The sequence below is a fragment of the Drosophila melanogaster genome, chromosome 3L, assembly GCF_000001215.4.
Source record: "Drosophila melanogaster chromosome 3L".
In the NCBI taxonomy this organism is placed as follows: domain Eukaryota; kingdom Metazoa; phylum Arthropoda; class Insecta; order Diptera; family Drosophilidae; genus Drosophila; species Drosophila melanogaster.
The window spans coordinates 7,573,160-7,596,056 of NT_037436.4; the positions used below are offsets into that span (position 1 = coordinate 7,573,160).

At 43.2% G+C, this 22,897-nt stretch overlaps 3 protein-coding genes across 3 annotated transcripts in view; 2 read left to right on the forward strand and 1 right to left on the reverse strand.

Moving 5' to 3' along the window:
- The first annotated feature begins 10,294 nt into the window (after positions 1-10,294).
- On the forward strand, positions 10,295-14,089 carry mmm (missing minor mitochondria). Its single transcript, NM_139881.2, has 6 exons — positions 10,295-10,595; positions 10,658-11,322; positions 11,373-11,535; positions 11,593-12,878; positions 12,939-13,338; positions 13,393-14,089. Exons 1-6 carry the CDS (start codon positions 10,348-10,350, stop codon positions 14,027-14,029), a joined length of 3,399 nt encoding a protein of 1,132 aa, NP_648138.1. The 5' UTR covers positions 10,295-10,347; the 3' UTR covers positions 14,030-14,089.
- A 1,359-nt stretch (positions 14,090-15,448) lies between these two features.
- On the reverse strand, positions 15,449-17,839 carry t-Grip84 (testis-specific gamma-tubulin ring protein 84). The gene has a single exon (NM_139882.2). It carries the CDS (start codon positions 17,757-17,759, stop codon positions 15,573-15,575), a length of 2,187 nt encoding a protein of 728 aa, NP_648139.1. The 5' UTR covers positions 17,760-17,839; the 3' UTR covers positions 15,449-15,572.
- A 2,092-nt stretch (positions 17,840-19,931) lies between these two features.
- Pura (Puratrophin-1-like) overlaps positions 19,932-22,897 on the forward strand; it is a 46,483-nt gene continuing 43,517 nt past the window's right edge. Inside the window, exon 1 of the mRNA NM_206294.3 lies at positions 19,932-20,286. Within this exon, the coding sequence (NP_996016.2) occupies positions 20,119-20,286 (168 nt within the window). The 5' untranslated portion in view covers positions 19,932-20,118. The remainder of the gene's footprint in view (positions 20,287-22,897) is intronic.

The window sequence follows — 22,897 nt, forward strand, 5'->3', positions numbered from 1 at the left end:
CTATGCAGGTTGATGTCTTCCTTGATTAACAAAAAATATGTATGTTTCTTAAAACCCCTTAGTTTTACGACCATTTATGTATGTGCCACCCTCAATGGGTTAATGGTGCCGCAGTGAAAGAGATCAAAAGTGTGTCACTTGCATTCTTTCGAGTTTGTCTTGAATTACTCGATATGCAACTGGCTTGCGATAACTGAAAATCGAGGGAATGGGAATGAGGATGAGGATGTGGATGGTGATGGGGGATTCCGGAATCGGGTGGACGGGAATTGGCCGACTGATTTATAATTTCATTGAACTATTACCAGAGCGACAGTGTTCGGGGGACAGCGCTCGCCAAATTGATTAACAATCAAAATAAATCAATACACAGCCTCGGAGCGAGAAACGTCAAAAATCGCAACGAGCAAATTGCAATTGCAACACTTTCGCTGCAGATTTTGTTTTTCACACTTGATTTACATTTTAAATTGAAAAGGCTAACCAAAACCAAAACCGAAACCCAAAACCGAACCGAAAAACGATCGCTGAAAACTGAAACCCAGCTCGTCGATGGAGGAAAAAACCGAGAAAAGATATATGTATGTATAAGAAATACGAAATTTCCAGCCGGCGGGCATGAAAAGTGCAAGACGAATTGGGCGACATTGTCAGGCGGGCAGAGTTGAGATTGTTGCCGGGATTTGGGGCATGTGCAGCACTAACGCCCGTCCAAAATCCCAGACGACGAAGACCCCGAAACCTCTGGGGCTACCCCTCCACACCTCATTCACCATTCTCCAATCCGGAACCCCAGGGTCTAGACACTGAAGACCCGAACCACCTGATAAAGAGATCAATGGCAGGAAGGCAGGCTGAACTGAGCTGAGCTGAGATGCACAGAGACGACCACGACCACTTCGCACAGGTGAAATGTCAATTTACCGCACCGCACCACGTAACTCAAGTCTTAATCGTCCACGCCATAATGCTGTTAAGCCGTCTAATTGAAGTTTCACTTTTTTTTCCCTGACTGTCTGACCTCTGTGCAGATACATTAATTATCTGTAATGAACGTTTACACTTATTTATTGGCATTAAATCATCGTTTAACGCGCTTTAAGCATGCACTCCTCCGTCGCCGGTCCATCGGTCCGTTTTTCTTCGAACGGCCTTCGGATGCGTCTGCCATGTTCAGATTCAGATACGTTTATATATATATATATATATTTGGATATATATCTCCGACTGGAAGTGCATGCTTAGTGGCCGCAAATTATAAGCGCCGAGGACGCTTCCGTTTTCTTTGTGCTCATTGTGTTTCTAAGCGGAATGGGAACCGTTGATAAAACCCATGCCGGAGTTCATTGGCATTTTGTGCCACATAACAAAAGCCTGCCACTTAGTAATGAGTTATGAGCCACCCAGACAGCCAGTGAGGCAGTCATTCAGTCAGGCAGGCAGGCAGGCAGGCAACTAGTGAACACTGGATCAACGCCGATTGAGTGGGCATTAACCTGGTTGAGAATGGATGGGTTGTTCTATGTTCTGTTATTGGAAGTTTCTCCGGAATTCGACTGCACATTCTAAGCTGAAAAAGGAGCAGATAATTGCACTTTGGTTTGGGTTATTTTTGTTGGTTTTTAGGAACTCAAGTTTAAAGTAGTTCATGTAGTGGTCGAAATGAGATTCTATACAAAAATGTCATTATCCCTCAAAGTGATATATACTGGAATATGTATACCTCAAGGAAACATCAATTTATAATAAAATTGAATGTAAAGTTCCAAAAATCAGGAAAGCTTGATTCCTTTGTAATATATTATGTCTAACAACTTTAGGCTTACGTATATGGTTTGTAACGCAATGACTTTATTGTTTAATACTATTAAATGGGACCACTTCTTGTTCATGTTTTGAGTTGTAATAAGGAAGCAATCCGATGTCCGTTTTCCGCATACAACCCACTGAAACCACTGTGCCGAGTTTTGGAATGCCTATCTGGCCAAAATTTCGATGGCATCATGATCGCGCCTTCCAGCGAAGTAAGCCATGTTTTATGTATGTGCCTAGTGCAAATCAAACATTTAAGGCTTAATTAATTGAAGACGACGGGGAGTCAGGTGCATAATGCCAGATTCTATTATGATGTTGAGCGAAGATTTTTGGTGGGAGTGGGGCCATGGCCGTGTCAAATGGCCAAATGAAATGCAATTTCCGAGCACACATATTTTGCGACGATTTGTTTTTCTTGGCATAACCCACGTTACTTGGCACCGGCTAATTGCAGGCTCTCTGGCATCCCATAAAAGCCTAACGCTGCGATGCATAAATATGTTTATGCGGCAGTCGAGGAAAAACAGTGGTAAAAAGTCAAATGGTGCATGTTGAACACCCACAAAGCATAAATAAAAACAGCAATGGCCCGAACTGTGAAAAAACCAAGCCAAAACCAAGCGAAAAAATAAAATCAGACCCTCTCACCTCCCCCGAGAAAAAAAAAAAAAAAACAAAAATTGGGAAAAGACTTGACTTCGTGGCGAAGGTGAAAGTGTTTTTGTTGGCCCGTTGCAATTATATTGTAAATGATTTTATTATTTATTTGCTGAATTAATTTTGGCCAGGCTGCGGCAAGTGTACGAGCCATGTGAAATATTCCATATAAATATTTATGTTTTAATTAAAAAGGCCACAAGGAAATTGAAATTGCATAAATTTCGCATTTAATTTGTAACGCGACTGGAGGAAACACTTGGTTTTCATTTGATTTTTATAGGGTGCAATTTATGAATGCCATTAAGGCAAATTAAGTTGTATGTAGTTACTTTACTTTTTATGGCAAATTACTCAACCCAAATTGGTAGACTTAATTTGCAAATTTTCCTCCTGATGAGGCCACTTATGCCAATGCGGTATATTTTATTTGATTTAAATTTATTTATTATACGGTTGGTTTATTGTACAATTCTATAGGGAAATGGCGGTTCAATTGACTGTCTTATACCATCAACCACTAAACCAATTCAGATTGTTAGCCCCAATTGTCTGGCTTGTACTGATTGTAATGGCCATCAATGAAGTGTACTTCTTGCATCTGGAATACTTTTTGGTGGGTATAAATTAATGGCACTTCTTTATCATTACTCGGCAGCGCTCGGCAGGCCATTTCTCACAGCCAACTTCATATTTCAGTCCATATTTATGACTGAGCACACATTCTGTGACATTGGCGACCTTCAGCCTGTCATCTGGCAGGAGACATCCTCATCCACATGGAGCATCTGCCTTCGATTTGCAATGATTTTTGGTGCAGCAACTGGTTTTGCTGTGCTCTTGTGCTTTTGCGCACAGTTTTCGAACATTTTCCCCCCAATTTTACGTGTTCATTATCATACGGCTGTTGGGAGCAGATGCCATGTAAGACGTAGTTTTTGGACACAAACGAAAGTGAACTTTTTAAAGCCTGGCCAAAAAGTATTTTTCGTATATTTTTTGTATATTTTTTGGCCTTTTTCACTGGATGCTGCGAAACGTGTTGGACTTGGTCATGTTGGTCCCGGCATTTTGTTGGTTATTTATCGTCGCTTTTTTTGTGATTTAACATATGTACGTGCTGCTGTCGCGTAAAAACAAAGCGCATACGCACCCAAAACATGATTATATATTAATTTCATTAATAATAAATAATTTCACTTTTCATTTCACTCAAAGGCAAGAATGCGAAACTTTCGTTGCGGGTGAAGCTCTTTCTTGTTGGCCATCTTCGCCCAGCTGCCACTGGATGTCAGGGAGGCCAAACGTGGCTTTCATGACGGCTCCAAGCTCACAGCTCACAGCTCACAGCTCACAGAGTGCCGACCAAAATCGATGGCCAAATTAATTGCCTCGACTCGGCCGCGCATGCGTATACGTAATTTTTGATTATTAACTGTTAATTACATGCAATTTTTCTTCGTCTGCGCGAATTATTCAAGTTTGCCGCCCCAAAGGAGTGTGTGGGCCTATCTGCGATCGCGGCACCATGTTAATTGCTCCAGAAAATTGAGTTATTTTCAGTTATTTTGATTGCTGCCTGTTGACCTTTTTTGTATTTCATTTGGTTCCCAATCTGGCTTTGTTTGGAGGCCCACACCCACGAAAATGTCAGCTAGTTCTGGGCCCGGGGAATCGAATCTGGCCAAGATCTGCCACTGGCACCGGGTATGAGTCGTGCCCGTCGATGTTTATCGACCATTGCATTCATATATTGCTGCGAGTTCTTGCCAAATAAAATTAAAATTGTAGATTTATATCGATTGAATTCGCGCTTGGCAAAATACTTGGAAAAATACTGTAGGCATTACGATACTCTCGGTGGATAACGAAAACTTTGCTCTTTTCGTAAACTTTAGTGATTTCAGATCAATTATTTTAATTGTTTTGTTTGCAATTTAATTGCACTTATCAGAAAAATTAAACACACACATTAAGCTCAAATTAGTTATGTTCTTGTTCCTTTCCAGAACTATTTAGCTAAGGAAGGGCATTTTAGTATCGTTTAGCTCTCTTTTTAACCAGCTTCTGTTGTTAACAATTTGAGCGTTATTGTCAATGGGTTTTTCATTTATTTGGAGCCTGAGAAAATTAATCATTAAAATTGCCATCGGGGGCGGTGAACTATGTAAATTTTCGATTTTTGTTTACGCCGGAAACGAGCCTTAATTTTCATGGGAGTTTTCCATTTGGCACTTTGGCTGCCTGCCTGCGATGAAATAACACAAAATGCAGCACCTGCGTTGCGGAGGCTTCAATAAAAATGTAATTACGCCCTCCAATGCGGCAGTGCGAAGCCTCATCAGCCCGTTGTTCGGTGTCTATCAAATGGGCAACTTATACATGGGCAACATGCCCCATCTGCAACCTGCAACCTGCAAGTTGCAACCAATGCCCCTGACACTGTGTGGCAGCCATTAGCGATAGCTGGCCAAGATCTGTGAGAAGGGGAACCACTCCTGTGTTGGCCTCCGCGATGGCCAGTTGATTGATTACACATTCGCCGCGTGGGCCGCGTTAATGCTGATGTTGCCACGTCGCCAAGCGAGGGAATCGCCATGGCGATTATAATGATCCAAGATATATATATGTGTGTATACATGAGTGCAACTCCAACTCTTGGTGATGTCATCGGAAAAACAAGCGCATTAAACGATTATAAAACAAATTGTCTTGCCCATTTGGACCTTGAGAGGGTGCCCAAGATCGATTGACAATTTTTCTGTGGCTGCCACAAACGAGTTCAACCGAAAGTTGGGCCGCACAAATACTTTCCTTTTCGGTTGCCACATTCTCGTAATTCTCGTCATCAGTAGCCTGGATTACCTCAGCCGCGCAAAATTTCGCTTTCTACGCCAAAACTTTGACAGCATGCGGCTGAAATGTTGCACGTTTGACCAAATTTGGTCGCAGCGTTTTGTGGCTAAGGCTTTTTTTCTTTCTACTATGTTTTTGTTTTTATTTTTTTTTCTGTTTACTTAGCCTGGTCCACCGCTGTGGCCGTGACGCTGACGATGGGCGATGGAGCGACCTCCTCCTGGCCAAAAGGCGCTGAATGGAGCACGCTCTGGTAGCTTCTTGTCGCCGTATGTCATGCGCCTTATCTTGATGACGCTGGGAGTCATGAGCCCCAACCTGGTCTTGAGTCTTGAGGCCTCAGGCTTCAGTCTTCAGTCTTCAGTCTTTAGTCTTGGCCCGAGCCTGATTTCGCTGTTTAACATAGTTAGCTGGGCCGTGGGCCACCTCCGTCACTTGGAGAAATAAATTATCAAATCAAAATAGATCAAAGTCCCAAATTGTCCTATGTGTTTTAAAAATATATCTTCCGAAATTCGTCAATTATTCCTAATTGCTACATTTTAAGTTCAGAGCAATTAAAATTGATTGCTCCAACTTAAGTAATTGGCCCGTAGACCTTGGACTATGATATTTCTTGCAGTGCCCTGCTAATCCAACTGAAACTGCGAGGGATTTTCACCGCAATTCGGTAGCCGGCAAGTAGCTGAAGCCGAAGTACGTAGGTTGCGGCAGGTCAGTGCACCCTGGGCATGTGATTAAAACGCTAAAACGCAGACAATCATAAATATCAAATGCGCCATATTTTAGGGTCTCCGTGGTCGCTGGTCTCTGGTCCCAAGTCCCTGAGTCCCCCCCAACCGATAAAGTGGGGGACCCACCGACCAGAATGGTTTCACTTTTGTTTGAGCGACACCTGGCTGCGAGCGGAGCGGCCCATGCCCATGACTCACGGAGTTATCCAGCGACCAAGTGGAGACGGAACAAATGAAGGGAGCTGGAAGACGGGGGCCCCAGTCTCAAAAAGTGCATCATAAATTATTTTGCCTTTGCGGCTGCGATCAGCGCAACTTTTATTTTTTCTTCTAAGCATTTTCATTTGCCAAAGTAGTCACACGGTCAGCTTGGCGGATAGAGTCGCAGGGATCGCTGGAGGGGATTGGCGGATCTGAGGGGATCTGTTGATCTGGTGATTTGGGGAGCGGACCACATTTGTCGCCAGCCCAAGCGAAATCGAAATTGAAATTGAAATCCTGGTTCAGCCCCAGCCAAGCTGCGGATCCAAACGGATCGGCAGCCGCACTTTGGTCACGAATGTCGGTCAAACGTGTTTGGTTTGCTATTTTACAACTTTAAATATGCCAACAATGGCCGAAAGCCACTAAGGCACACTAACCACAGCCCCTCCACCCAAGCCATGGTAAAAAAAAAAAAAACACATGCCACATCCTACCTGGGCCACATGCATGCCTAATTTGTGTGCATATTTCTCGGGGGATTATCATTGTCACACTCCCGCCACCAAGTCTCGAATCAGCAACGATCTCTGCCTCTTTCGGGGACTCCAATTACAATCCGATGTGGATGGAGCTTGGTCATATGGTTGTGAATTTTACAGATGGCAGTGAAAAGGCCAGAACTGACAAGAACAATAACTTGTTTACAAAACTAATCCTATTAACTTAGGATTAGGAAAGCATAAGAATCTATTATTTTTCTTCTTGTTTAGCCAGTCTTTCAAAGAATTTTAATCTAGACCTTTGTTTCAATAATTGGATCTGACAACGATTAAGTGCCTTTCAATATCTTTGGTGTCGAAAACCCTTAAGTTAATGTACATTCATGAAAGTCTTTCCAATAAAGTCAACTAACTTATTACAGTTTTCTTTTGGCTTCCTCATATTAAGTTACAAGAGGGACAGCCAAAACGTCGTTTGCCGGCAATTTCCCTTTCACCAATTTCATCGCTTCCTCTCATTAATATTTTGCAATGTTTCGTTGGCAGTTGCTTATTAAAATCAAGTTATATTTTCACAGTCTGTTGCTTGTTATACTTGTAAGCTATTAGCAAAATTTTTTTTCCATGGGAAAAGAGAAAATGTAGCGTGTTTTTGGCAGGAAAATTGATAAGCCAACATAAAAGCAATTAGTGCATTGAGAACCTTGTGAAGTTTTCTCACTTTCCAGGCCAACTGTAGTCACTCCTTTAAGGGAAGCCTTGCGGCGAACTCATTTTTTGTGTAGCTGTATCCCTATCTTGATTTCATCTTTGGCACTTCCTTCTCGTCCCATTACCCATACGCCGTGTTGCGCCACCATGAATGTGGGGGCATCCGCGGGCGGCGACGGAGGCAAATCATGAAAACTATTTAGCCCACAAACAAATTTCTCACATAATTCACAAAACGCCGTAATACGGAAGCCGTTTCTAGTTGCAAATTTCACTCGGCTGATAAGTCGCCAGGCAAATTTGCAGCACTCAAATTTGAATTTCATGTCCCTTTTATCGGTGCGACTATCTAACGCTTAGCGGTTCAGTTCAGTTCAGTTTGAGCATGGGTTGGTTTTCGTTTGGTTTCTATTTAGTTTTGTTTTGGTTGTTTTTTTATTTCTATTTTTTGGCTTTGGTTGGCCCGGCTAGAAGTAGCCATTGTTGGTGTCGCTTGAGGTTTTTTTGTCAAATTTGCCTGGCCATAATAGCGTTTCGTGCTGGGGGGTTTTCGCCTTATTGGGCGGTCGCGGTTCAACGGATTGATGTGCCTCTGTGTGAACAGCCGAGTTTTCCCACCTCCCTCCCCCTGGTATTTTCATTTTGGTTACCGCAAAGTTATAAAATATAGAAAATTATGCGCATCGGCTACTGTGGCCGCCATCAAAAGCGGCGCCGAAAGTCGACTCGAGTCGAGTCGAATCGAATCGGTTTGGGCTGTTGCCTGGCACTTAACACCTTTTTGACACACAGCCAGCGACGTCAAATGCAAATGAAGATAAATCGCTGCCTCTGATCTTTTTAGCACCTTTTTGCATACATTCCCCCAGTCCTGGCAAAAGCCAAATCCAAAGCCACCAAGAGCTCTAAGCCCCGGTGACAGCGCCACGAACATGCAACATTTTGTCGCCGGTTGTACAACTCCTGAATGCTGCCGAATGCCGACTGCCAAATGTTGCCGGTGTTGCACGGAGTTGGTCACAGCCTACGACTTTTCGCGATTATGATGGCAATGGCAAACCCAGCCCAGGACCAGGCGATACCCTCTAAGGGGATTATGGGATTTTAGCACCTACCTCTGGGCAATCAATCATCAAAGATGAAACCTGGTGTCGTGTAAAAGTTGCGTGGTGGGTTGGAAAATTATGGGATTTCAGGGGATTACTAATTGATTTCATGTTTTTCGTTTAGAAATGAATACAGGTTATTTACTTAGGAAAACAAAAATGTATTTAACTCATGAGCCACAAAATTCATCATATTGTCTGTACATTAATTATTAATTAATACAGCGTATCTTATCTTCCATTTCCCAGCACAACCTTAAGATTTTGGGGTTGCCAATAAGGTCAAGGGGGGATCTGTGGATGGGGGAGGTGTAGCTTTTCGCTGCAACACAAATGCACACATGTGCAAAAGTGGCAATCAGAAAATTATCAGCCTGCCCCAATGTTGTTTTGTATTTTTGTGGTTTTTCAGTTGCTAGAGTGAACTATTGTCATTGTTTCTCTTTTTTTTTGTTATTTTTTTTTTTCTTTTGTGGTGCTGCATTGCAGACTGCAGACGGATGAGGAAGTTTTTTGGACTGGGCTGCATTTGTGGCATGCTACCAACTATCGGCAGCTTGTCGCTGTTTTTTCTCTTATTTAAATTACGAAATGTTTTGTCAACAATTTGTCCACTGATTTATTGGCTTTTGTGGCGTTGGTTGCAAGCTACTTGCCACTGCAACACTGCAACACTGGGCACAATAGCCGCGGCTAATCGGAGTTGCCAGTTATCAGCTGGCTGAGTGACAGGTGCATAAATTGCATTTAAAATCGAAAGTTGGGCAGACGCCCAGAATGAAAGTGAACGACGTGCATCCATTAAATGTGTGCCACTCATGTGGCACCACCACCATCACCAACATCGCGGTGGTGCATTGACTCGGTGCACTCTGCACCACGGCAGTCGCATTCGCAGCTGTCCATCAGAGAACTTTCGATTTCGATTGCGTAGTGCGTCAACTCGAAGACTTTCCATTGTGGCGTTTGTTGAACCGATCTCGGCTACATTGAGAAAAAGAAAATCTGAAAAATTGGTCCCTGCAAGGAGTGTTACCCAAAACACTCAACCAACAATAAAACCAACCTTGAGGATATAAATTCTGGTTTCTGGTAAGAAAAGGATATAGTCTTAGTATACAGACTCTATTTTTTTTTCTCTCTGTGCTAGCAAAGATAGCAGACGTGAGGAGGGTCAGGAACTGGGACTGGGACTGGACCTGGCACTGGGACTCGGACAACAACTGCCACAGATCGCACAAGAAACACATATTTCGTAGCTTTTTCGTTCGGGTTTGAAGTCTCTGTGAGTGACACACAATTGCGTTTTTTGCGCATAGTTCCGTATTTGGTCAAAGATAATGATGTGAAATGCAGCAACAACAGCGTATCCCCCCCAAAAAAAAAACAACAACGGCGAAACGACAGCGACAACAAGGCAATCACCCACTCAAAAATCGTTGAGGAAAAATTGCCAGGCCGACGCGAATCGTCCATGTAAATGAGTGAAAATGTTTCAACTTAATTCTGTTTATGTGCGTTCACGTTGGGGCCAAGAGAAACTCCATTCAGCCCCTAGCTTCGCACTAACAAAAATAAAAATTAAAGGTTTACGGAAAAATGTAACTTTTGTTATGAAAAAGTAGGCAATAAAATCATTTAGCTGATTTCTGCGCATGCTCCCGGATTGCCATGACAGAATCGTCGCTTGTCAGTAGAAATAAAACATATAAACAAACTAATCGGACGACACTTTATCAAAAGGTATAGAAAGGCTCACTGACCATGTCGACCACGGATATCGAGGTCCCGGGAAAATCTGAAATAGATGGTGACTTAGAAGGTTTGCCGATCGATTCGGAGGTTACCGATGTTGCGGCACCTTTATCATCCAGGCGAAGCAAGCCCTACTTCAAAAAGTTCAAGGAGCCAGACTCCGACGAAGATGTCGCTGATCCGCGACAGCTGTTCAATGTCCAGGAATCGTGGCGAACCCTCATGTCTCTCTCCAGCTGCCAAAAGGTCATGGTCTCGTAAGTTATGTAGAGAACTTATGAAGCATTTAATACCCAGCTCTATTTTGATTTTTATGCAGTGAGAAAGCTCAAAAGGCCCTGAAGATTGAAGTGGGCATCAATGTGACGCAGGAGTTTCCATGGAAACAGGTGCAATTTAAGGACCTTAGAGATGTGCTCTTCGACGAACTGGAGAATTCAGCTGAGCTAATGAAGAAGTTCAAGAACTTTAATCCGGAGCACTTTATCCTCATTGGTTTCTGTCCATTGTTGACCGAACAGGAAGATGATCCGCCGGAGGGCGAACCCTTCATCTTCTACTCGTCCATCAAGGAGTCCAAAATGGCCATGAGTATCATTCAGAATATGGAGCACTTCGAGCGTTGGCGAATGCAGCGACGTCTGAGAAAAAAGCCCCGTCGATGGGTGAGCCATGGCACCGATGAGGAGATGACCATCATGGTGGAGCGATTCAAGGACGAACCCATCGATGTGGAGATCCAGAGTGTATATCCCATTCAGATGCCGCGGCATGTGGCCTTCGATTACCGGATGACAAGGGATGTGCGGGATGGAGTGCTCGAGCTTTTGCCCAACGAAAACATTAAATGGGAAAACGTGACCAAAAAACGGGTTAATGTGTCGGTGCAGTCTGCTCCTCCAAAAATCGAAAGAGAGCAGCAAACTAACCCGACTTTTCCGTCGAACGCCTGGTCCCAATATCTTTATGAGATTGATGATGAAGGTAGGTCGCGTTTGTTTAAAAGTATAACATTATACAAAATATATCTAAAGACCTTGAGCTGGATGAAACGGATGTGGACGAGGAGGAGGAGAAGAAGAAGGCCCAAGCTAAGCCGGGAACCTATGTGGAACCGGAAAAGAAACCCCCGGAAATGTCCGCCCAGATTGAAATGCTGCTCAATACCCTGGAATTCAATCAGATCGATAGCTATCGGTGGGTATAGTATAGATTTAGTTTGATTTAAATTTATCTGAAGGGAATTCTGTACAGCGATGACTATTCCTTGATATCATCCCGACAAGTGGTGCAGTACACCAATCCCTATCTGCAGGAGTTCCTCTGTTTTGCCAACATCTCGAAGAGCAACAAGCGCTTTGTGGCTGGCTACGATTGGTATCCCAAACTATCCGGACTCATAGCGGTTTCATATGCATTCAGTACTCCAGCTACCGTAAATGAGGCAACTAACCGGGTGGACTATGTGCAGCGTGCAGTTCTCGAGCCCAATCCGGTGCTCTTGTGGAGCTTTTCGGATAACCTAAACTATAAGTTGGAATTCGAGGCCCCAATCGAGACCACCGCCTTGACATTTTGCCCTTTTAATGGGGATATCTTGCTGGGAGGTAGTAAGAATGGTCAGGTGGTGTTGTGGGATCTTCAAGGTCGCTGTGAGAAGCTGGATGAGGAGGAGTACTTGACGGCGGCTCAGGCCAAATACCGAATTATGATCGGGGAATTCCTCAATTGGACCATTGACATCGAGGACAATGTCATCGTGCCGGCCACTATTTCCTTGTTGGATTGCTCACCGAAAGGCGCCATAACAGCATTTTATTGGCTGGGTCGTTCCATATATTTAAGTCAATTTGGAAAGGTTTACAATGACCCTGATATTCGAAACCATCACAAGTTCTTTGTAACGTGTGCATTCGATGGCACTATCAGCTTCTGGGACTTGGATGGCAAAGGGGGGAAAAGTGCTAAGGATAAGATGCGCAATCGGATGCTGCCTAAGGAGTTGACCCAGAGTGAATCCGCTTTTAAATCCATGGTCATTAAGCCCACCTACAACCTTTACTTTCCGGAACCGATAACTGGTATCATAGCGGACACCTCGTGTTTGTCGTGCCTAACTCCTGTTGCCAAATTGATACAAGCCAATCCCTCGAATTATCCTATCAAGACCATAGCCAAGGATCCACCCACTATGCGCCAGAGTATGATAGTATCCACATTTTATGGCCATGTCAGCCGGATTGATTGGCAGGGTACATATACGGAGGGTGAGGCCACGGAGGTTATTAACAGTTCGATTCCCTTTGCCATGGTCCATGATGGACCTGTGGTGATGGTGAAGAAGAATCCCTTCTATCCGGAGTTGTTCGCTTCCATTGGACGGACCATCCTGGCCATTTGGAAGGAGGACTATAATTATTCACCCATCTTTTGGCGGAAAAGAGCCTGTGACCTTACCGCCGTGGCCTGGAGTGAAACGCGTCCGGCTGTTTTGTACCTTACTAGAATCGATGGAATTCTCGAGGCGTGGGATATACTGGGTATATATATACATGTACATTAACGTGTGGACCAAAGGTATTTACAATATCTCTGAACAGCCCGCGACGATGATGCTTGCCTCACCGAAATCCTTGGCGGTGGTATCATTACAGCGATAACGGAGCATCGACCCTCGCTTCCACATAAGATCTTGGGCATTGGTGATTATAACAGTAGTATAAGAATGGTAAAGCTGCCCCATTCCTTCGATGTGCCCCTGCCCAATGAGCTCGATCAACTGATAAAGTACGTGCTGAAGGAGGAGCGCCGCAAGATGGGAATTCAGTCGTGGGAACAAAAGTACTATGAACTCAACAAGGACATTATAGAGGCAAAGCGGGAGGCTGCCGCGGAAATCCGCAAGGAAATGGAAAAAAAGGAAAAGGAGGAGCAGCTTGCCAGCAGGAAAAAGGGACAAAAGTCCGGAGAAGATGGTGGAGAAGGCGGCGAAGAGATCAAGTAGGTATCAATATTATCGCCAGCTAATATTCAATCTATTTTTGTACTACCCAGAGGTAAGAAGAACTACAGCGGCTTGAACTACAACGAAAAAATGGCTGTCAAGTGGGACGAACTTAATCTTAACCGGATGATGACTATTTTGATGTCCCGCAAGCAAATGGATCCCGAGAAATTGGCCAGGGAGACGGCACTGGAGAAGGAGCGTCACGCCTACGAGGCTGCCAAGAAAAAGTCCCATTTGGATATCCTGGCCACAGTGGAAAACGATATCGCTAACATAAGGTCCAGAATCCTGCCGTTAGAGCTTCAGGACATGCAGCGCAGTGAGATGATCGCGGAGAGGGTAAAACGAGAGGTTGAGAACGCGGACTCCTATGAAAAGGTGTGCGAAGATGCCTTCGAGATGCTGAACAACTTCAAAGAATTCGAGCCAATCGATTATATTGAGTTTCTGGAACGGGGTCGCAAGAGGCGTCAACTTTTGGATCAATCCTTGGGTGGAAATACGGATCGACTGCGGTGGTACGAGGAAAGGGTCAGATTGGGCGAACTGGGCGAGTGCCAGTTCATCTACGAACCCATTAGTGGATCTCAGGGGGAGGAGTCCAGCCATCCCGAATTTGCGGCACCTCAGAAAATTATGTCCAAATCAAACAGCGATATTATTGTGGACGATTTCGAGGGTTAAAGTTTGTAATGCGTCAGTATAGTTGGTAAATTTCATTAAATACTCTGCTATTTAAATTTCAATTGATTTCGTTATGGAATTTTACGAGTATTAATGACGGCGTGAAAATACGGAAAATAAGAATAGGTTGGCATATATTCAAAAACTGTTCTTTTAAATTATAATCAACCGTCCTGTTTGCAAGTAGAAAGTTAAAATTCATGAACGGAAACTTAATCATACTATTGAAGACAAAATCAATTTTTATGTATTGACTTTCAACGCCATTTTAATGTTCGTTTTTATGCTAAGTTTTTAGATAAATGTGCAATGGCATTTCAGATGGTGTTTTCCCTCTATTTTTAACTACTCTGTTGGCCATTCAAAGTGACCCACCCATCGTGCTAAACGGTTGACTGCCTCTGGCCGTTTGCCAAATAAAATTCGGCTCTCAATTAGGGGCCCATTGAACCTTGAAGAGCCGCTTCCGCTTGACGGCCAGCTGGCGGGTTCAAGTTTATGACATTTCTAGGCATTATGTTTGGTTTGTGTGCACAAATGAAGTCATCCCGTGGACGAGGCGTCTCCCGAGTTTAATGAACCTGCCCCCATAACGGAGAAAGAAAACACCATGGTCCGTCTCCAAGCCGAGCTGGGGGAATTCCCACGGCCATGCAACCTCTGGTCAATCCGCTCCAAAGTACTCCAGGTAAACGCCATTGAGGTAGGGGTAAATTTGAATGCAAACCGACAGCGGCAGTCCATCATTTTCGCAAGCAGATAATGATATACATTTCGGAAGCAATGCATCTGAACTTTACCATAATTTCGAGTGCATTATTATTGGCCCGCTCTGGGCAGTTGAATGCAAAGTTGCAGATACATTTTACGTTGCATCATCATCATCGACGTCGACCACCTGTTGTCCTTAAAGCGATAAGTATTAAGTGATTTCTGGACAGCCGCTCGCGAGTTTTCCTTTTTTTTCCCCCATTTATTTATTAATACAATTTTCGTGCGCTTGCGTGCGTCTGCAACTGAGGCAAGTGCATTTACATAACAATTGGCCTTTGAATTCAAATTGGCAGCGGGCTTTGGCCCCTCCAACGAATCGGGCTATACCCAGACTGAGGCTGAGGCTGCGGGACTGCATTAAAATCTCTTTACCGCCATTTAAAATAATTTACGATCTTATGCAAATCGCCGCTTTCGTTGCACTAGCCCCCAAACTTGCCACCGTGACTCGACATAATGCTCGTTGGCCAGAAATTAAACGCACACATCGATTATTCACGCCCATTGTGCGCCACTTAACAATAACTTAAAAGTGGAAGAGCGCCACAGGTGTCATACGCATAAGACAAGCTCACACTTGTGGATAATGGATTGATAGCTTTTTGAATCTCAAAGGATTAATAAAGTAAATGAAAGAGTTAACTTCATTTTGCAAGAACGCTCTTATAATATAGTTAAGTAAACACAGCACTAAATGTTCCATGGGTCATGGAGAGTAAAAAGCACGGGTGATTTGGCGAAGCTGTTGGACACGTTTTGATGCCGTTGATTAAATATTGGAAGCTATTTGATCCTTATCCAAATCGGAGAACTCAATTAACTCCCCAAGTCGTTTGAGCAATTGTTTACAGGAGTCCCGTTCCGCAATGTCTTTCGTCTTAGCCAACTGGCTAACCAACTCCAAAATGCTGGTCAAAAAGCTTTTAAATTCCTCTTCGTACTCGACCACTTCCTGCTCGAGTTCTTTGGTACTTTTCTCTCCTATCGAGGATTCCACAAAGTCACAAAAGTTGAGACACACATGACCGAGTGTGTATAGAGATTTCACAAACGTGTTGGCAGTGGGTAGTAACCCCAGACGCAGGCATTCTTCTACGGTGCTCTCCAATTTGTTTAGTACCTCGTCGATACATTTTGCCTTGTCCACCGTTAAGGTCAAAGATTGCCATCGGGGTTCGGTGATGTCCTGGATGATGTGGTTTTCCAGACTTAGCATACACATTAGCATGCGGTGGCGAAGTTTTCCAGATCGATTGGTTAGCTGGAGACCCGTACCCTCACAAGGACTTTGCCAAAGGACTGTCAAATGATGTTTCACATAGTGCAAAAAAAACAGGACACGCTGTAACATCTGCAATTGCTCTAGGAGCTCCGGGTAGATAATAAAGCTTAGTGGCCATTTTGTTTCATAGCCAAGAGCTAATGCCTCGTAGCCGTAGAGATTCAGGACCTCCGGAGGATCCTGCTCGCTGCAGCTCTCCTTCTCCTCCTCTTCTTCATCTTCTACAGCTCTCTGTGCTTTATGTTGCCTACCCAATAGTGTGGCTACATCGCAAACCTTAAGCTGACAGCGAACATTATCCTTAATGAAATCATTGGACTTATGCAGGGTCTCTGCTAGAAGAGTCTGTAGCTTCTCGGGAATTAACCTTTCCACATTGTACTTTAGGTACTCATGGCATTTGTGCAGAAAAGTTTCGGAGAAGCCTTCCTCCTGCAGCAGGAAATAGGACTTCAAATTGCGAATGTGTAAAGGCAAATTGTGCTCCTCCACCAAAACCTTGAGAAACTTATGTGCTGGCAGCTCATAGCTTGTTTTAATGATCTCCTCATGTCCCAAATCGCCTTGACTATAAGCTAGTGGCCGCTGTAGCAGCTTCAATGAAACATTGCACTGCCTCAAAATGTTTAGGTACTTTCCGGCCAGAAAAATATCATCCGCCTGGGAAAGCAAGAAACCGGGCAAACGGTCTGGCAAAAGGCGGTACCGTTCCGCCCAGTAGGCGTGGCAACATTTCTCCGGCGCCAAAAGAGTACTGCTCATTGTACTCGAGGGCTCCGTGTCCTCCACAAAAAACTCATGCTGCGTATCGAATAGAACACCCTTTTGCATCCAAAGCTGAACAATTTTCATGTAAGCTCGACTAGTCGAAGTCAAAATTTTGTTCACTCGTTCCTTTAGATCTATATCAGTGTCCTTCAGATCCCGGTAGAACTGGTCCAGCAATGTTAGGACCTGGGCGCTGGTCAAATTGCCACGGGCACTGCTGGCCATGTTGGAAAAAGTCTTCAAAATAGGCAACCAAGGACGCACCTGTCGCACCAGATCCTTGAGATCCAACTTCTTGTCCTGCAAATCCGTTTCCAACTTGGACTGTAGATCATAATAGTCCTGCAGTTGATCACTTAAGGCAGTGGCTAAGGTCAGTCGTGTTCTTCCGCAGTTAGGCGACATATTGGTCTCCTCTATATAGCTCTGTACACTAATATAATAACCTATCAGGGGTAATGTTTCATTGGCCAAAGCCCTAAAAGCCCCAGTGAAGGTCTTTTTCAATCGAAAGCGAATCTTGGCTATATCCACTGCAGACATTTCGGAAATCTGATCGATCTGAATATCAGGCTTTACATATGCAGATGGAACACCCGAGAAGGCATAGATTAGATCCCTCATCAGCAACTGTTCCTGACAAGGCAAACTCATCTTGGCCAAATTTTCGTTGGCGAGAAAGTAACCCCCAACGCTCTCGAAGATCCAGGACTCCTGCCGTGGCAGACTTGAGGACGAGCTCGTATTGCAATTATGACCGCTGTTTTCGCTTCCTGATGGACGCATTTTTTCGTCTACGGATTCCTCACGGTCGTGAATTTTCCTCATCTGCCGCTCCAGCTCGTCCTTACTGAGGTGAAAGCGCACTTTGTTCGCGAAGTCACTTTCCGATTTGTCGGAGTTCATGGTGAATAAGAAAATATATCAAGAACAGAGATCGATTTCGAAGCTTAAAATTATTTAAGTGTTCTCTGAATGATTATAATAACTAAGGTATGTTGGATAGATTGAAATTAAATAATTAAATATATGTAAAGTTAGTAGAGTTTTTGGTTGTTATAACAATAGGTGCTAGTGCTGAGTACACCTAACTTCTGCTAGTTCTGATTTCCATTTCTGCTTATTATCAAACTTAACTCTAGCCATTTGTGAAAGGTGGTTACTTTCGGTGATATCCGCTGAATCGTCGAGGTAAATCAACTTGGTTTTGAATCTGGATCCCCATCGATCATCGTGCCCAGCGGCGACATCTTCGCCTCTGGTTTCGTCGAAGTTTGGAGCCACAGGTGCATTTCAAGCCCATACTTCAACGATTCAAGTTGAGCTGGGCGATCCGACGCCCAGTTGTCAATCAAGCGGAGCAGCAGAACCAACTGACGAACGTGCTGAGAATTTTCCATCAATTTCTACGCGATGGGAACTTCGAACTTTCTATGTGCTTGTATCCAAAATATCCGCACACAGTGAGAAATTTTTTTTTTGGTACATATTATTAGGGTGCTTAAACAAATTTGTGAAATCTTAAAACTATGAATTGGATTTAATGAAAATGATTTGCAGTGAGTGAATTATGTATGTGAATATGTGTATTGTTTATTATATTGATAAAAATCAATTTTTCCTCTGCATGTGAAACACTTGAAAGTATCGCACAGGCAACGAGATAACCATGAGAACACTTTATATATGGGCCTTTGTCGCGTGAGTGCCACTTGTCGTGTTTTTGTTGCTACCGCTGTAGCTGCAGTTGCTGTTGCACATGTTGTTGTTATAGTTGTTGTTATTGTCTGTGCCCCCTTTTTGTTGCTGCGCTCGTTTTCTCGCTGTTCTCATTCTAAACAATGCAAATGCAGCGTCAGCGGCTCTGCCAGCAACATTAGCATAAATAAATAAATAACCGTACTGGCAACGAGCGGGTAAATAACAAAATAGCAACACGGCCAGCAGACCGACCACAGCCAGTAACATTAATCTACGCTCCAAAAGCTTTCCGATAGACGTTCCATGGGCTTTTATCCTCCTCGCATTTTACGAGTATAGCAGACACCCAAAACACTTGTTTGCCTTCGTCGCCTAGCGGCGCTTGCACTTCGAAGACTGGGCGCGGTACAAGGGATCGCCTAGAAACGCCCACACACGAACTAGTGCAAGTACAGTGGTAATATGATATGGAGAAATGCCCGATTAAAAGTGTATAAAATATTTTTTTTAATTTTAAAACAAATTTTGCACTACCATGGGCGTTAATCTTTCTTTGTTTTAATATTTCTAAATTAAATAATAAATATTAAACATTAACATTAACATATTAAATATTAACATGAAACGTCGTATACTGCCACTTGACAAGGAAGATAATTTCAAAAATATTTGATTATTCCAAATTGTACATTCCATTTAATAATCTAATTTGGATATATATGTATATTGTATATTTTGAACTGAGTCACATACCAAATTTGACCACCCATTTTAGTTGTTTTGCGACCAATGTGCCTAGGCCGCCGATTACAAAAGCAACACCTTCGCCTTCACCGTAAAATGGGCCTCCCCTGCGTGTTTCACATGTGTCGCATGTGACTACCGTGGATTTTGCAGCCGCTTCTGCCGGCAATCAAATTGAGTGCAAAGCTCGGTTAAAAGCCGAGTATTCAAGTATTCGAGTGTTCGGACAGCAGAAGAGGTGTGATGTTTGATGGGTGTGTGTGTATGTGTGCAGCGAATGCAAAAACAGTTTCGATTTTTTTTTCAATTTTTCCACCTTCTGTTTTTGTCTCGATTCGGTGGGGCCCCAACTTATTGCATTATTTATGTACGAGTAGTACGATTTTTCTGGGTTCCCCAGTAAGCCACACGCACACGGTCCGCACCAGAAAATTGTATAAACAAAACGCGGAAAGCAACAAAAAAAAAAAAACGTTAAAATAAAAAAAAAAACAGTATAAGTATCAGTAGCGGTGACAATCGCAAGTGCAGGGCTCTCTCTCTGTCTCAAGTCTTGAGTCTCAAGTCGAGGAGTCTACTGCTCACACTCACTCAAAGTTTGCCGAGGTGGAGAAACAAACTCGGCGGCATTCTCAGTCAAACAACAAACGCAACTGAAGTAACAACGGTTCCGTACCGCGTACCGCCCCCAAAACAAAAGTGAAATTCTATTAGCTACCCGCCGTCTTGGCCAATCCGCCCAGGAATATCGCAGTGCTTAGCCATTCGCGAAAGTTATGGTATTTGATTCCGTTGAAAATCGGACTGAGTGCTGTGCTTAATGTTCCAGCTGCGCCGGGAAGTGTGGAGCGAGCGGTTGGGAGTCTGGGTGCAGCGCGTCCTCGTCATCGTCCTGCATCTGTGGCACCGCTCCAGTATGTCCTTTGTCCGGCGTCGCCAGGAGGCGTTCAAGTGGATTAGGCGCCGACTGGCCAGAAGGCAGTGTCACGTGAGTACACCGAAAGAAATAGGGTAGTAGCAACGTGACCACATCATTTAGCCACTTCTAAAGCCATTAAACTGATATACTTAATCTCAGTTGCTACAGAATTTAATGGGCTTTGAAATGAGATCATTGGTGAACAAATAAATATATAGACTTGACTGGATAGAGTCAATGTGGAAATAGAATAGCTATGTATTTAGGGTATTCTCTTGAAGTAGTTGCTCAATTTATCAATTACGAAAGCCAATGAGCGAGTGTTATTCGAATTTCAATATTTTAAGGCTGCTTTAGACATTACTAAACAGCTGTTTACTACTTTTTTAATAGCCAGCTTTAACAGAATATTAACGAAGTTGCATAGCCAAAATGAAATTGACACTGATCACAGGAGTACCATTAATCTACAAGAACAACTTAATAAATAGAAGCATCTGTGTAGTCATTAATATTATTCGCAAAAAGTGACTTTTTTCATTACCTTAGTACTTAGCACTTTCTAGAGTCAATAAAGTCAGTGCTCTATTATACAGGCCGGCAAAATAAGTTTTGTATTTTATCAAGGTATGCCTAATTACTAACCCTGAACATGTTTTTGTCCCTTTTCTGACTATCCAATTAGAGTTATGTATTTATTACCCAACTTAGATCATCCTGCACTAGATCCCCAAGTGGGTCATCACTCCAGCTCACAACCTTTAGATTTTAGCTGGAATTCAATTAAAAGTTATTCAGCCAGGCTGCAAATTCAATTAACTACAATCATTTCGGGCATTCGGTGCAATTTTTAGCTAATTCTGGTTTTCCTGCGAATCGGGGCACAGCCGGCTGCTGAAGAAGGGTTAGAAAAGTTTAGCACTCGCGTGACTCGCTATAATTTCTCCATCGGAGTTGCTGGTTTGAATTGGTCTGAGCCCAAGTTGGCCACTGTCTGAGGCTTTGTTCCGTTTCCGCTTTCCGCCCGCTCTGCCTGGATGGGTGTGTCCATCGACCTGGCGGAGACATAGGCTTGGTTCTATATAATTCCATCCCCTGGCAGTCGGGAAAACTCCCCAACAACCCCCCAACTATTTTAGCCCGCCAAACAGTTGGCGTTGAGCGATTATGGCTGTCAGCTTGAAAGGCACTTTCAGCCTGTTATCAATTCAAACAAACGCCAAAATGCCACAAATGTGAAAACCGACCGACAGTCGAGGAGCCGCTAAGAGGCCTCCAAATTGTGCAAATCAAATTGAATGCCGTTTTATGAAAGTTGAGTTGACTTTGCCGGTGATTTTTGGCAATTATCTGTAGCTGGCATTTGTGCGATTTCGAAATTTTTGTGTTTGTAACAATGCGGATCTCAAACAGAGCACGTAGGGGTTAAGCTGAACGCCCATGGCATATTAAAAAGTTTTCTAATATTTAGGCTGCAAACTGATATAAACCAATAGACTGCAAAATGGGTGATTTATTTTTATGTTACTGGTCTGAAGGGAAACTGAATTTTCAAATAGCTGAAATGCGGCAATTGCATGCATAAAGTTAATTGTAAAATTCTAAAATATTATAATGCATATGATTAACGTAAATTAGAAAACTATTTGTAAAGGGCATATGATATATGATATACGTAGTCATTAAGCCCGGAATCAAATCACGAACTAGTGAATCACAAAAAGCTTAGGAATTAATTGATTTTAATTGACTGCGGAAATATTGATACTCTTACTCACAACCCAATTTGCTGTGCAACTTTATTCTAATGCCCGTTCGCATTCGCAAGTGGAATATATGGCAGACCCACCGGGAAGAGCACTTAATAGTTATATTTATGGGCCATCGGTGGAGCCCATATATTGTTTATCCCGCTGGCAAATGTTTATTCGCACCACTTGAAGTTTCAGCGACTGCTCAGATTTTTTTTTCGTGAAACCAGAGCGAAGTAAACACTCATCGCGTGTTCCGGATAACGCAATCGCATGGGGATCTCGAAGCCAGGAACCAAAGGAATCCCGAGCTCGTTAGCGTTCCAGGGTAAGCCTGCGTCTGGCATCGTAAACAAATGCCCGTCAAAAGGCATTCAGCTAAACACCGACAAAGTAGCAAACAAAATATATGTGGACAGCCAGCCCTTCATTTTGTATATACATATGTATAATATGGGAACTTGCCAAGTTCAAGGCAGGAGTTGAAGATGTCTATATATGATGCATTGTATCCACAATTATGGCAGAGGGATGGGCATGAAACACGGGCGGCGGCTATTCAGCGGGGCAAACAATAACATTGTGCATAAAACAGAACTCAGTCCCCAGTCGGAAATGCTGACTAAATGGAAGTGAAAGATACTGTACTATAAGATACTCTATGAACTGGGAAGAGAAGTATTAACTATACAAATACATAAAGATAAAAAATTTAGTTATGATAATGAAGACGTAGCAGTAATGCCAGGGATTTTACTACATAAAATAGAACATAGTCCAGTTTTTGTTTAATTTTTTAATCATTTTCCTTGCATAACCAAGCAATCTTGCAGCCCGCAATAATTGGGCATTGATCTGCATAATACTTTGGTTATTTATATGTATATTTTTTGAGTTGTCGAAAGTCCAAACAATTAGATTGAAAAGCA

What these genes read in the sequence shown, in the direction of transcription:
- mmm (NM_139881.2), top strand. Translation starts at nt 10,348, where the DNA reads ATGTCGACCACGGATATCGAGGTCCCGGGAAAATCTGAAATAGATGGT. An exon ending in TTATGAGATTGATGATGAAG is followed by an intron (nt 11,323 to 11,372) that starts GTAGGTCGCGTT and finishes ATATATCTAAAG; the next exon opens with ACCTTGAGCTGGATGAAACG. An exon ending in GAAGGCGGCGAAGAGATCAA is followed by an intron (nt 13,339 to 13,392) that starts GTAGGTATCAAT and finishes TGTACTACCCAG; the next exon opens with AGGTAAGAAGAACTACAGCG.
- t-Grip84 (NM_139882.2), bottom strand. Translation starts at nt 17,759, where the DNA reads ATGAACTCCGACAAATCGGAAAGTGACTTCGCGAACAAAGTGCGCTTT.